Source organism: Schistocerca gregaria, chromosome 2 (assembly GCF_023897955.1).
Source record: "Schistocerca gregaria isolate iqSchGreg1 chromosome 2, iqSchGreg1.2, whole genome shotgun sequence".
NCBI classification, from domain to species: Eukaryota; Metazoa; Arthropoda; class Insecta; order Orthoptera; family Acrididae; genus Schistocerca; species Schistocerca gregaria.
This window is the reverse complement of record NC_064921.1, coordinates 301,418,698-301,432,014: the sequence shown is the minus strand read 5'-3', so window position 1 is coordinate 301,432,014 and position 13,317 is coordinate 301,418,698. Positions and strand designations below refer to the sequence as shown.

At 39.3% G+C, this 13,317-nt stretch overlaps 1 protein-coding gene across 10 annotated transcripts in view; it reads right to left on the bottom strand.

Moving 5' to 3' along the window:
* LOC126336919 (protein split ends-like) overlaps positions 1–13,317 on the bottom strand; it is a 347,320-nt gene that overhangs the window by 28,781 nt on the left and 305,222 nt on the right. For all 10 annotated transcript variants that reach the window (XM_050001069.1, XM_050001061.1, XM_050001065.1 and 7 more), the window contains 2 exons: positions 12,462–12,612; positions 2,241–2,662 (listed from right to left, as the gene is read on the bottom strand). In XM_050001069.1, coding sequence (XP_049857026.1) covers positions 2,241–2,662; positions 12,462–12,612 — 573 coding nt within the window. The remainder of the gene's footprint in view (positions 1–2,240; positions 2,663–12,461; positions 12,613–13,317) is intronic.

Here is a 13,317-nt window from a genome sequence, read left to right as displayed (position 1 = left end):
CTGCGTACAAGAAGGGTAAAAGAATGGACCCATAAAATTACAGACCAACATCTTTAACATTTGTTTTGGAAAGAATTTTTGAACATATTCTTAACTCAAATATGATGAAACTTCCTCGAGACAGACAGGCTTCGGTCCACAACAGTTTTAGAAAGTATCGCTAATGCGAAACTCAGCTCGTCCTTTTCTCACATGATATCCTCTGAACTATGGATGAAGGGCAACATGCAGATCCCATATTCTTAGACTTCTGCAAGCATTTGAAGCAGTGCCTCACTGCAAAATTAACTAAGGTATGAGCATACAGAATAACTTCACACATATGCAAGGTGCTCTAAGACTTCTGAAGTAATAGTATCCAGTACATTGTCCTCGATGGCAAGCATTCATCATCAGAGACAAAGGTATCATCAGGAGCGCCCCAGAGAAGTGTGATAGGACCACTATTGTTCTCTATATACATAAATGTACTGACGGACAACGTGAACAGCGCTGTGTGTTTGTTTGCTGATGATGTTACAGATAGCAATCTGTGGCTGTTTATTGCTGATGCATGGGAAGGAGTTACTATAGAAGGACACAAGATGACAGACAGAATGTCTAGTTGGTGTGACAAATGGCAGCTTTCTTTAAATGTATAAAAACCTAAGATGATGCAAATGAATAGGAAAAACAATCCCATAATGTTTGAATACAGCATTAGTAGTAGGCTGCTCAACACAGTCACGTCATTTAAATATCTAGGTGTAACACAGCAAAGCAATTTGGAATTGAACAACATCTAAGTATTCTTGCAGGGAAGGTGAATGATTGACTGCAGTTTATTTGGAGAATTTTAGGAAACTGATTCACCTGCAAAGGAGGCCAGGTATAGAATACTAGTGCGACTAATGTTCGTGTACTACTCGGGTATTTTGGATTCCCACTAGGTCAGATTATAGGAAGACTTCATAACAAATCGGGGGCAGGCTGCTACATGTGTTACCAGTAGGTTCAATCAACACCCAGGTATCAGACAGATGCTTCGGAACTCAAATGGGAATCCCTGGTGGGCAGGTGGCATTCTTTTCATGGAACACTATCAAAAAAATTTAAAGAACTGGCATTTGAAGCTGACTGCAGACAGATTCTGCTGCCGCAAATGTGTGTTTCACATAAGTACCATAACAATAAGACTAGTAGCGGCTGACGGTGCCCTCTGCCTTGCACCACAGAATGGCTTGCAGAGTATGTATGCAGACGCAGACGTGGGAATACTATGCAAAATTTGCAAAATGTCAATTTCAGCTAGGCTAGAATAAAATTATAACATGACAGTAGTACCTTATTCTGTTTTAGTGCTCTATTTATTTATTATGTATTTATTTCGGTCCATCTAGAAGGTGTCAGGTGCGTTAGCCAACAAAAAAAAAATTAAGCCTGTTTCAGGAGTGACTGGACTGTGAACTATGTGGTAATCTACCGATGAGGCTGACCTGTATTTAACTCAAAAGGATGATGATGATGATGATGATTCGCTTGAGTGTTGGAAATGTAACAGTTGTCTCTTTTGAAAGCTATCTGTTTTAGCAAAAATATTGTTTTGTATTCCAGTCTCAAATGCAGCTATCAAATAAATAAATAAATAAATAAATAAATAAAATTACAATTCTAAGAGAGAATAACTTTGAGAAATTTTTATTTCTGTTATAGTTCTAATTCGTTTGGTGGGAACATTCAAATACGCAGGTTCAATAAAGCAGATGTCTTAAATAAATAAATATATAAAATAATTTTTTTTCATTTCAGGACCAAGTGTTATTACAGAAGTTGGTAAATACTTTGTTTTCTGTGAAACTTTCGTTTCCAAATTTTCTTTGTTGTGTAAAGCAAGCTTGTTCATTCATAGGTCACAATGCAACACCAGAAGGTGGACACACAGAGCTGCTATGACAGCCACAACGCCGCCGCCCTTCCAAACACCCAAATGCTACATTAAATAACAGCCTGCCCACTACAACCATTCACATTCAAACACGCGACACCTGAGTGCTGCATACTCTAGTGTAAATACATAAAATACCCTGTCTGCATACCTCTGGCATTAAGCATAATTTTATCACCGTTCCTGGCTTTTATGGTTTTTTACTTTAGCAATTGAAAATCAGACATTCTCATCTCTCATGTGTACCACAAGTTTACAAAAATTATTACAAAATGACAATATAAACTGAATATATGGGAATACAATTGTTACATACCTGCAATAACATAAGCAGTGAATCAGCTTGTGGAGGCACCTGGCTAGCATGTGGTGGTGTAGCAACCTGAAGTCTTGGTTGTCCACCTGGTGGTGCTTCAGAACCAGGTAAGGGATGGTGATGTCGAGGCAGAGCACGTGGGGGTAGATGTGCCGGTGGAGGTTCGGCACCTGGCTCACCGTAGTACCGACCAGGTGGCGGGGTGTAATGAGCTGCCATACGATATACCGTAGCCACTTGTGGTGAGTCAGTAGTACGGTCGTGAGGTGACGTGAGACCACCACGCACACTGCTACTACTACCACGAATTGCATTTGACGGCCTCCGTAATTCGAGAGGTGGGCTACTCCCGTGTACGGCATCCTCATCTACATCGGCACACTTAATGTCAATTGCAGGCAGAATAGGAGAACGAACAGCTCCTGTAACAAAAAAAAGGACATAAAGTTCCCTCACAAATGATATGGAAAATGATACACCAACTTTTCTTTCTCAAAAAATTGACTTCATACAACTTTTAACAGGAAAGAGTTAAATCTACAATACACAGACTAAATTAAAAACTCCAACATAAATGGTGAACTGGAGGATTGGCACATTCACAGCAAGTGATTAAAGGACAAGGAATCCAAAAGGATGCTGGATATCAAGAACAAACAGAAAATTCCACTCTTTGAGCAACTTCAGTCTCTCAGTGCTATCTGCAGACCACAGTGACTATGCACAATGATTCAAAAAGGCCACCCGATATCAGTTTGAAATGACAACTTTCTCTATGTTTATGGCAGAGACACTCTATAAAGTGTATATATAAAAAGAAAGGAAAGGTCGTTAAATGAGATTGGCCAGTTGAATTTCTTTCTTTTGTAACAACATCAATCAATTTTTTTTTACTTGAATGACCAAGTGAGGCCTCAACATAAGCTGGTTTATTAATCTATTCTATGTTAATTCAGTTATAAATAACTCACAACCAAAAAAGGTACTTTATCATGAACTTCCACATGGGTGAATGTCTTTAGCATCCCAAAGGTAAATTAGTAAACTGTGACACACACCTATCACTAAATCACTTTGCAAGAAATTTTTAAGTTCTGTATTTTGACAATGTTTCTGTTCACATTCCCAAAATTTTAACTGCATTTGGTAAGCATTGACATATTGTCTTTCACTGTTCAGCTTGAATATACCGACTCCAAACAACCATTGTAATGTAATAGCTAAAAACACAATATGAAACATGTAGTGGTCTATAAATATTTACTTTAGTCCCTATATTAAAAGCAAAACAATTGTGCAACACAAAATACTAAATTCATATTCAATGATTAACTTCTTGTAGCCCAACAATGCAAGCTAGTATCATTTCCCCTTATACAACAAGTGTTCAGATTTCTGGTCCACATATCCTTTTTTTTAAAAAAAAAAAGATGATTTATGCGCTTCCCTTATTTATAGTTCGTTATTTTCAAATTTTGTGCAGTAACTTTAGATATATTATACCTCATCTGCAGCTTCATTTTAATTGGTGTAAACATTCTAGTTCAATTCTTGATTTACTACTTTCATTAGTAAGTGTATTAGCCGATACCTGAATTAAGTTGGAATTTCATGTGGTTTTCTTCTACCCTGAAAAAACAGGAAGGAGGCTTAGGGTTTAATGACCCATCTCAAGCTCAGATTGGAGGAGGACATAGGACACGTTCTTTCCAAAGAAATTATTGTGACATTTGCTTTGAGCAATTTAAGGAAACAAAGGAAAACCTACAGCTGGGTAGTTAGATGGGGAGAGGGTTGCACTGCCAGCCTCCAGAACAAAGTCCAGTCTTAAGCAGTGTGCCATCTTGCTTGGTTTCTACACCAGAAATGTCTGTTGTGGTTGCTCTTTTGAGAGGTATCTGATAAGAGTAGACTAACATCCTGTGGGTAGTTTAGTGCTATGACAAAATTAACTATTCATGATATGCCTGTCATCAACATATAGAAATGAAGTGGAATAAGGGATTATAAAAGAGATGAAAATCTGATGGAAAATGTGGGGAAAATGCAAAACCTGATTTTGTTGTTCTGGAATACAGACCCAGTTTTAATTTTGATACAAGTCGGAATCATGGCAGGAAATCCAAAAATTGTTCAAACTCAGATCTTCACTCTTGTACTGTCTGCATACACAATATAGTCTATTTTAAATTACAACTGGATGCAGTAAGGTCAAACTATTGTGTACCACATAAACAGAACTTGCCATGTGGATGACAATGAGTAGGATTGACTGACCCATAATCGTTGTCACGAGACACAAATGTGCACTTGAAGCCAATAGAATGCCTTCTTCCCTCTTCCCTTAATAGCAAATAATATCTGTCTTCAAAAATGGAATTTCAGTGGATACAGAATTTCACAATTTATGACAGGTTTCTGCGAAACATTTAGTCTATATCAAACGTTTATAGAACCCATCATGGCTCATGACCATGGTCAGTAAGTGACATCACAGAACACAAATTGGTTAATTATAATATGCGTATCTGACAGCATGGCATAACAAGATACACTCAGATACGAAGTACTGTACTGTACACAATAGTTGAAAGGAAGGCAAATAAAAATTAGGCCAACTGTAAGATTCAAACCTCATCACATGCTAGCTATAGCTAATCACTGCTAATATGAGCACTCTATGTAGTGCTACCATGAGAATTGTTAGTTAAAAGTTCACAGACTGCTTGTAAACACAGTGCTGAGTACTTGTAACTTATAGCCCATCACGAAAAGGAACTCTGTACCTCCCATTCCCCCCTCCCGCCCGTCGTGCGCGCGCGCGCGCGCACACACACACACACACACACACACACACACACACACACACACACACAAAAAAAAATAAAAAAATATCATCCAAATCACTGTACCACAGTCAACAATACCGTAACTATTAACAAAATAATTGTTGTTTCTCATTCAGTATTTTTCATCCAATGACCTGCGGAAATGTTACAGCTCTTAGTGGTTTATTCTGATCCCGCATTTAATTTTTGGAAATGGCAGCAGCACCCTGAGCCCTGAAGGTACCACAATTCTTGGCAGGCTTGTATTAAGTACCAACAGGTACACGTCAAGAATATAATTTACAGTGGCTACAACTATCATGTCTGTACTAACTACAAAATATCTATTACACTAAACAGCTTACACGGTCCACAGTCCCAATTGCAGGTTGCCCGTCTAATGGCTTCTTGGGCCAACAATAAATTGATTTTCAGTGTTTCATATAATTACAGCCAGAGTTTTAAAAATTTGCCATCATAATCCATTCTTGAAGAAGTATAACGTTATGTAAAAGGTAAACATGGCAAGTAAAGTATTAAAGTTAAAAACTGTGCACCGGTCTTGAGGCAACATAATACACACAAATTATCCACACTATATTAATTCAGTATTTGAGAACGAAAGCACTTAGTAACTTCCAACAAACATTACACACAATTTCAAACATTGGCAAAAAATTTCTTGCTGACAATCCCACAAAGTAGCAGTATGAAGTAAGTTTATCACTTTACATTTTCAGCGTACAACCAGAAAAACCTCAGAATCATGCATGATGTTCTGATTTATTACTTATTTGCTACGAACTCTATCAACACATTTTGCAGATGGTGTCCACACATACTACTGAATGTACCTGTTCAGTTGATGACATTATAAACACTGAGATGCATAAAAAATTAGTCATATACTTGAAATTAACATAAAAATATCCAGTGCTCAATTTAAAATTCTCGTCGGTCTTAAAAATGGCCAAATATCCAATGCTACAGGAAACCTATCTATATCTGGCCAATTTGGATTCAACTGGCACCAGCAATGCACCGGTGTGGGGATTCACAAGCGTGAAAATACTGTCTCCCTTCTGCCCTGTCATCACAAACCTAGAACAACGAGTCTATGATGCTTCATTTCAGTCTATGATGCCAATGAACTTGGACTGAAAGTGAACTGCATTATCCGTAAAAGTACATTTTTTTAAATCTGGCTTTGCAATCTAATAATAAAAATGTTTTTTTTTTTTTAATTGCTTGAAAACTAAGGTGCATATTATGATCTGTAGTGTCTTATAGTATGTAAAATAAGGTCATTACTTCTCAACAGCCTACCTATTATGCTAAAAAAAAAGGATGTTTACTGGTCTTCAGGCCTTCTACATGTAAACTTGAATTATAACACTGTTAATACAAAATCTGCAGCCTGGTCTCAGCCATTTCATCACAATGTAAGCCCACTTCAAATCTATGAGGATCACAATGAACAGAGTCCTGATAACAAAAACAGTATTAACATTGCTGCCCATACCATTTTAGGTACAATATGTCTAGAATGCTGCCTTTCCACAAGAGCTAAACGAGTTCACCAGATATCATAACTTGTACAAAGGGAACTTACTTAAAATGCTTCACTATTTCAAAGAGCAAAAGCTATTTATGGTAAGTTCTGTACACAACGCCATGCTCTATTGAGTTACTGTAGATGATGATGATGATTATGTGTGTAAATGGACTAAACTACTGGGTCATCTATTCCTCTATTTCATGAGAAAAACGTATAAAAAGGTGAAAAGTGAAAAAGTGGAGCCTTGTCTGTTCGAACTGTATAACAAGTCAAGAGTTTGAAGAAGTGTGTGACATTAGTTATAACACAATAGGTAAAGGAAAATAATGATAATCCAGACAGCATCTTGCACAAGGGAGGGCTAAAGGCACAACACGAAGAGACAGGAAGAAAGTAATTTGTGGTCGCATGAAGGTACCCACCGCAGGATGAGAAGCATTTAGCTTTTTCATGGAAGTTGCCTTGAACTGGTGGACATGTGGCAGCCAAGTTAGCTAGTTACCAAATAAAACACCTAAGAATTGAAATGTTTCAACAACTTCAAGTAACTGGTCACCAAGATTAAATTTCTGCGTCCAGGTGCACAATCATGAGTTGACAAAAATACACAGCTTATTAGTTTCCATGAGAAAATTGATAGCAATGATTCAGGGCTTAGTCAAGTACTCTCCAGAAAGCCCCCTGAAACTGGTGCTGGGCACAGTGACGAAGAGTCATAATACAGGCAAAGACCATCCACATCCACATCCAGTGGCGAAGATACTGTGGGGGCCACTGCATTTACAAGATGCCACTGATGGTGATAGTGAACAGCATTACAGCTCGAACCAATCCCTCTGGGACTCCAGTTTGCAGTGCCCCGGAAACCCCACTCAGGTAAGTGCAGACAGGATGTGATGTCGCCAGGTGGTATTGTATACCTTTTGTAGGTCAAAGAACACTGCAATCAGATGTTGGCGATGCGTGAAAGAGTAGCACATGCAGATTCTAGATGATCTATAGTAGACAGGAATGTCAGAAAGCCACTTTGGAATCATGATGTGCCCCTCCAGCTTCAAGTCGTCAACAAAGACAGCGGATGGCCATTTGTTTGAATAACTTACACAGCCCATTCATCAGAGGGATTGGCCTGTAGTTAGTTAAATTATGTGGGACCTTTCACAGTTTCAGAGCACAAATAATAATACCTTCCTGTCATTGAGAGGAAAATTCTCCTTTCCGCCAAATACAATTAAAAAGACTGAGGATGTATTTCATGCTGTCGGCAAAATGTTTGAGCATTTGGTTGTGAATTTTGTTGAGTCCAGCAGCCATATCTGAAAGGGCCATTGTACGATACAAACCCGTGTGTGTAGCAGGAGGCACTTAATAAGGTGTTGCCGGGTCAGGAAATTAGGATAGTAATTACTGCAAGCAGACACTTTAGCAACGTGTGCTGTAAAACATTTGGCAAATACCATGGGATCAGTGCAGATGTTACCATTGACAAAAATGATAGGAACTGCCGAAGTTGGTGGATGGCCACAAATGTGACCGAGTTTAGTCTGTACTTGGTACGGTGGTGTATGGGATCGTATGGATCATGCATATTGCTCCCAACACTTGCACTTCCTTTCCTTTATTAAAAACCACACTTTTGTCTGTAGTCTCTTGAATTCTATTAAATTACCCATAGAGTGATGGAATTTGTGCTGTAGAAGCACCCTCCGGCGTTCCCTGATAGCTGTGGCTATATCTTCAGACCACCATGGCTGTTGGGATAAACTGAAGGAGTAGGGTATAGTTGCTGCTGCAGCATGAATAATACCAACAATAGTATTCTGTACCAATTTTGTCAATACCCATCACACAACTGGCTGCAAAAATGGCTATAGCGGAGAAAGACTGTCAGTCAGCTTTCCGAAGTGACCTAAATGGACATGCTCCAGATGTCTGTGAGTAGAGAGGAAGAGAACAATAGGAAAATGGTAACTGTCACCAAGATCCGCATGGACATACCACTGAATCAGGATTAAAATACTCAGGCTGTAAACTGTGAGATCAATAGCTGAATATGTTCTGCGGGCTGCAGTGAAACATGTTGCAGCTCCAGTGTTGAGTACACAGGTATCCAATTCCAAAAGGAGGTGTTGTAGTACTTGGCCTCTGCAGGACAGTGTCACAGGCCCTAGTGCAGTGGTAAGGGGCACCTGCTCACTGGAAATATCAGAGCGTATGAGGGTACAGATCCCACCAGATGTTCTCTCAACATTAATGCGACTGCTATAGTAGGGTCTGTAGTTTTTCAGAGCGGGTAGGTGTGTTATTGTAAACTGTGTTTCTTGAAGCGCTATGCCAACTACGGAATAAGTAGCCGCTAAATGACAGTTCAGTTAGAGGACAATAGTAGCATTGGAGACAGGTCTGAGAAAGTGGAGAATGGAAAAGGTAAGTGTGATTCATTTGCTCCCAGGTTGTAGTCCACCTGATTGTGTGATATGTCATCAATGTGCATAGGCTCGACCTCTGCAGGAATGGGTGGTGGAACTTCCAAAGCCTCAGAAACTAGTTTATCATCTTTCTGCTTACCCTACATCGATTTCTGCAAAGGTTTCCTCATTTTATCTTTCAGGAGTGAAGAGGACCATACTTTTCCAGGATGAAGGGCATCTCTGGCCTAGGGGTGGGAACCATCAGTCCTATAGTTGTAGAGAGCAAGGGAGCTGACATTCCCTCCCCCACCTGTAGGGCAGCCCCTAGAATATGAACAGGGCCAGGAGGTGTCTGCGAGACCTTGTCGTCATGTGAGCTCTGGACTGTGACATAACAGTCACAAAATGTGAGACCATTTCAGTTCGCATGAAGTTCTTTGCATCTTGATAAGACAGGTGGTCAAGCTTTTTATACTTTTGAATTGTCTTCTCCGTCTTGAACACTGAGCACTGCAGCGAACAAGGGGGGTGCAGTTCCAGAAAGTTGACACACTGAGGGTGTTGGTGACAAGGGCTGCCCTCTTGGGACGCCCGTCCACATGCCCTACAGATAGCCTTATTAGAACAGCAGGAGGACATGTGTCTGAACATTTGGCACTTAAAACATGTCATCAGGGAGGAGAGAAATAAGGACTGACATCATATCTATTGACCATGACCTCAACCCTTTCTGGCAAAATGTTGCCTTTGAAGGATACAATAAAAGCTCCAGTGTTCACTCTATTATCCTTGGGTCCCCTCTGGATGTGGTGAATAAAATGGACTCCATGTTGCGCCAGATTAGTACGCAGCTCTTCATCAGTTTGTAGCATTAGGTCCTGACGAAAGGTAATACCTTGAAATCTATTAGGTTGTTTTGAAGAGAAATGGTGACTAGTATATCTTATACCTTGACACAGGCCTTAAGTGCCCGGGATTGGTCAGTGTGCGATGTTTTGATCAGCAAACAACCATTTCTCACCTTCTCTATTACTGCAACCCCCAAAACTGATCATTGTAGCGAAAGATTCACCATTAGTTTTGGAAACACACCAAGAATTATGCAAACTGTCCACTCCAATCCTCCTTACCTGGCTCTTGTCTTGAGGCATGGTCAAAGACAGAAATGCCATAGGATTGTAAACCTCTGCATTAAAATAACTGTTCCTGACTGCTGAGATGACCATATTGGTATGGCCACCACTACGTTTGATTCATTTCATTGCTGGCCATCTGCCCCAATGACACCCACTCTGATCGGAGGCTCTCCACTACCCCACTAAGGCAAAAGGCACCTGGCACAGCAGCCATTGCTTGGAATCCTGGTGCCCTGAAGTGGGTAGATACAGACTCCTAGGCTGACACAGGGAGGTTACAGATCAGGCATCTGCAATGCGATCCCTACATTGTCTGGGGCTACAACCCAGGGTACAGGACAACCCCTCCACGACGGACTGGCTATCCCGCTGGATTTTGAGTGCAAACATAGATTCACTCGATTAGCAGTTGCAAAAGGTAACAGTGCACAATGAAGAGTTAAAGCACCACAGTAAAGCTACATTCAAAATGAGGGATTTGTCGCTTGCACTTGTGCCTAGCACGTGTAGCCAATGAGGTGTGGCACAAGTTGCAAGTTCCCGTGACATGATTATGCAACACAATGCTAGAATTCCAAAAAGTATTTTTCGTACTTGTGCCTGTACCTTTTCACTCACTGACAACGCGGCACAAATCCCACATACATATTCTACTGGGCATGCACATCCACGTGAGAAGTCATTTTGCAGGCATACTCATGGTGTTTTGTCTCGCGTGAAAGTAGTCAGTTGTGTAAATTCAGCAGCAGTCTGTTAAGATGGATTGGACAAATAAATAACAGTTAAACTAGTTTAAGAATTCCACGAAAGATGTTCGTTATGGGGTTCCACATTCCCATATTATAAAAACTGCATCTCCAAATGCAAAGCACTTCCACAACTTGCTTCTTTGTTCAGTATTTCAGATAAAGAACTGGACAGTAAAATTCAGAATCTGAGGTCAGATGTTGATCGTGGAGGACATCAGAATTCGGCACTGATTCGCTTCTCTTCCAGGTGAACGACGTCACCAGTGAGAAGGCTGATGTCAGCTGCTGCTGCTGGGCACATGTGTCTGAATTAGGTCGTGGTAGACATCTATGAAGATAATTTTCTCCGCATATGCCAGATACAAATCTGTTGAATGTTGCTTAAGGCACCCTTCCTCAAATGGGCCACACTTCTGTAAAATCTGGAAAGTGGAGGACAAACCCAAAATTGTGACCACAATTTAAAAAGAAAAAAAAAGGTGAGGGGAAAAGTGTAAAAAAAAAAAGAAAGTGAAAATAGCAAAAACCTTCAGAACGCCAAACAACAGTTAAAATAGCAAGGTAAAAACATGACCAAATAAAAAGAGTCCTATCAGTTGCCTCTTATGACAGGCAAGGAATGGCCGTATGTGTATTCTAACTCCTGACACCAAAGGGTGTTTCTGTTACCATAGTTAATTAATTAATTTATACTGAATTTGATATCAGATTCAAATACTGCCCCCTCCCCCCAAAAAAGAGATTTGCATTATGTTCAATTCCTGTTCCAAATAACTGCTTTAACCAACTACAAATAACTATTAAGTTGAATTTATTCTGAAATGTTTAAGTGTTAATTATTCCAACTCTTCATTCACAGATTAACTCTTCCATGAAAACAAGAGCTACATGGTTAACAGAAATTTTCAAGTACTTTACAAACATGAAAAATTTTGTTTTGTTCTGAAAACTACACAGCTGCTTCGAACAAAAACATGGGATCAGCTAGACCAATTTTGCCTGACCACTTTGGCTATCAGCCACATATTATTTTCATTGATAGCACTGTAAAACTAAAATTCATACTTTTTCAGTGTTTTATCAACTTATTTACAAAGTGCTGGATTTATAGCTTTACGAATTGCAAAACTCTTGACATTAAATACTGGCTTCTAATAGCTTTATTTCAAATTACACGGTCATCATATTAATACCAACCTCATATTTAGTTTAGAACATTTTACACCGCCATCAGCTCATTTCAGTGCAAAAACGGGAAAAAAACTGCAGGAGCTCCAAACTGGTGCCTTTGTAATTGCAAATCCAAGATGCAGTGATACTTACACTAAGCGAGTGCTTCAGCTGAATTATGTTAACGCTTAGGTGTGATTTCAGCATCAGTACATTAGAGGGAAAAAACCATGTTATATCTTTTATTCAGATCAAAACAGAATTTAAATGCAAAGAACTGTGTGTGAAAAAACACCACCTAGTTACATGTTAAATTTGCTTTCTGCATGCAAGGTATACAGAAACTTCTTAATTAAAAAGTAATCTCACCTGCTGGGATATGGTAAGGTATGTGTCCACCAAGAGCTTCTTGTGCACGCAGAAACTGTTGGTACATGATTTGTGGGTGCACGTAATGCAAATCATGTGTTGCAGCTGAGCGAATGTGATGTGGAAAAGGCACATGTTGCACAACCTCCCCCTGCCAACAAAAATGTTAATGCTTAAAAATGAATTTATTACTATCTAATGACATTCATATCATTACAGCATTTTCTAATCTATCACATGCAAAGTACAAACATGCTAATATTTTTATTATGATATATGCAATAAGCCATTTCATAGCAATAATACTTTGTACTTTGAAAACTACATAAAATTACGAATGTAAACTTGTATCGTAAAATATCCTAACCACATAAAAAGGTTACATCCAAAATATGTGAGAATCTCTTAGGCAGGTAACTACAGCATTTGGTACGAAATCTGTAAACAAGTTGACTACTGTAGAACACACCACAGTACGCAATTTAAAAATTGTAACTGTTGCTATGAAAATGTTCACAGTGGTTATATAAGATGGAATGCTTAACTGGTTTATATGTGGTGTCAATTCTTTCCCACAGTAATATTGTTTCACTGCTGTAAACAGAGCTGATTGGGACATCAGAATTATGTATGTAACAGGAGGATAGGGCTGAGGATGACACAGTGGCAAGTCAGTACTGTTAGGCCTTCAAGGTCTATCTGGACAGTGTTTGTCTTTATTAGGATAATGAAAGAAACCTAGCAATAGTTTAAGAAGTAGTATCTCAGATAATGATACTGGGTAGAGTCAGAAATGAAGGGCACCTTTCAGTGGTGTAACAAGATTACATGACAGAGATTATACACTGGGCTGCTA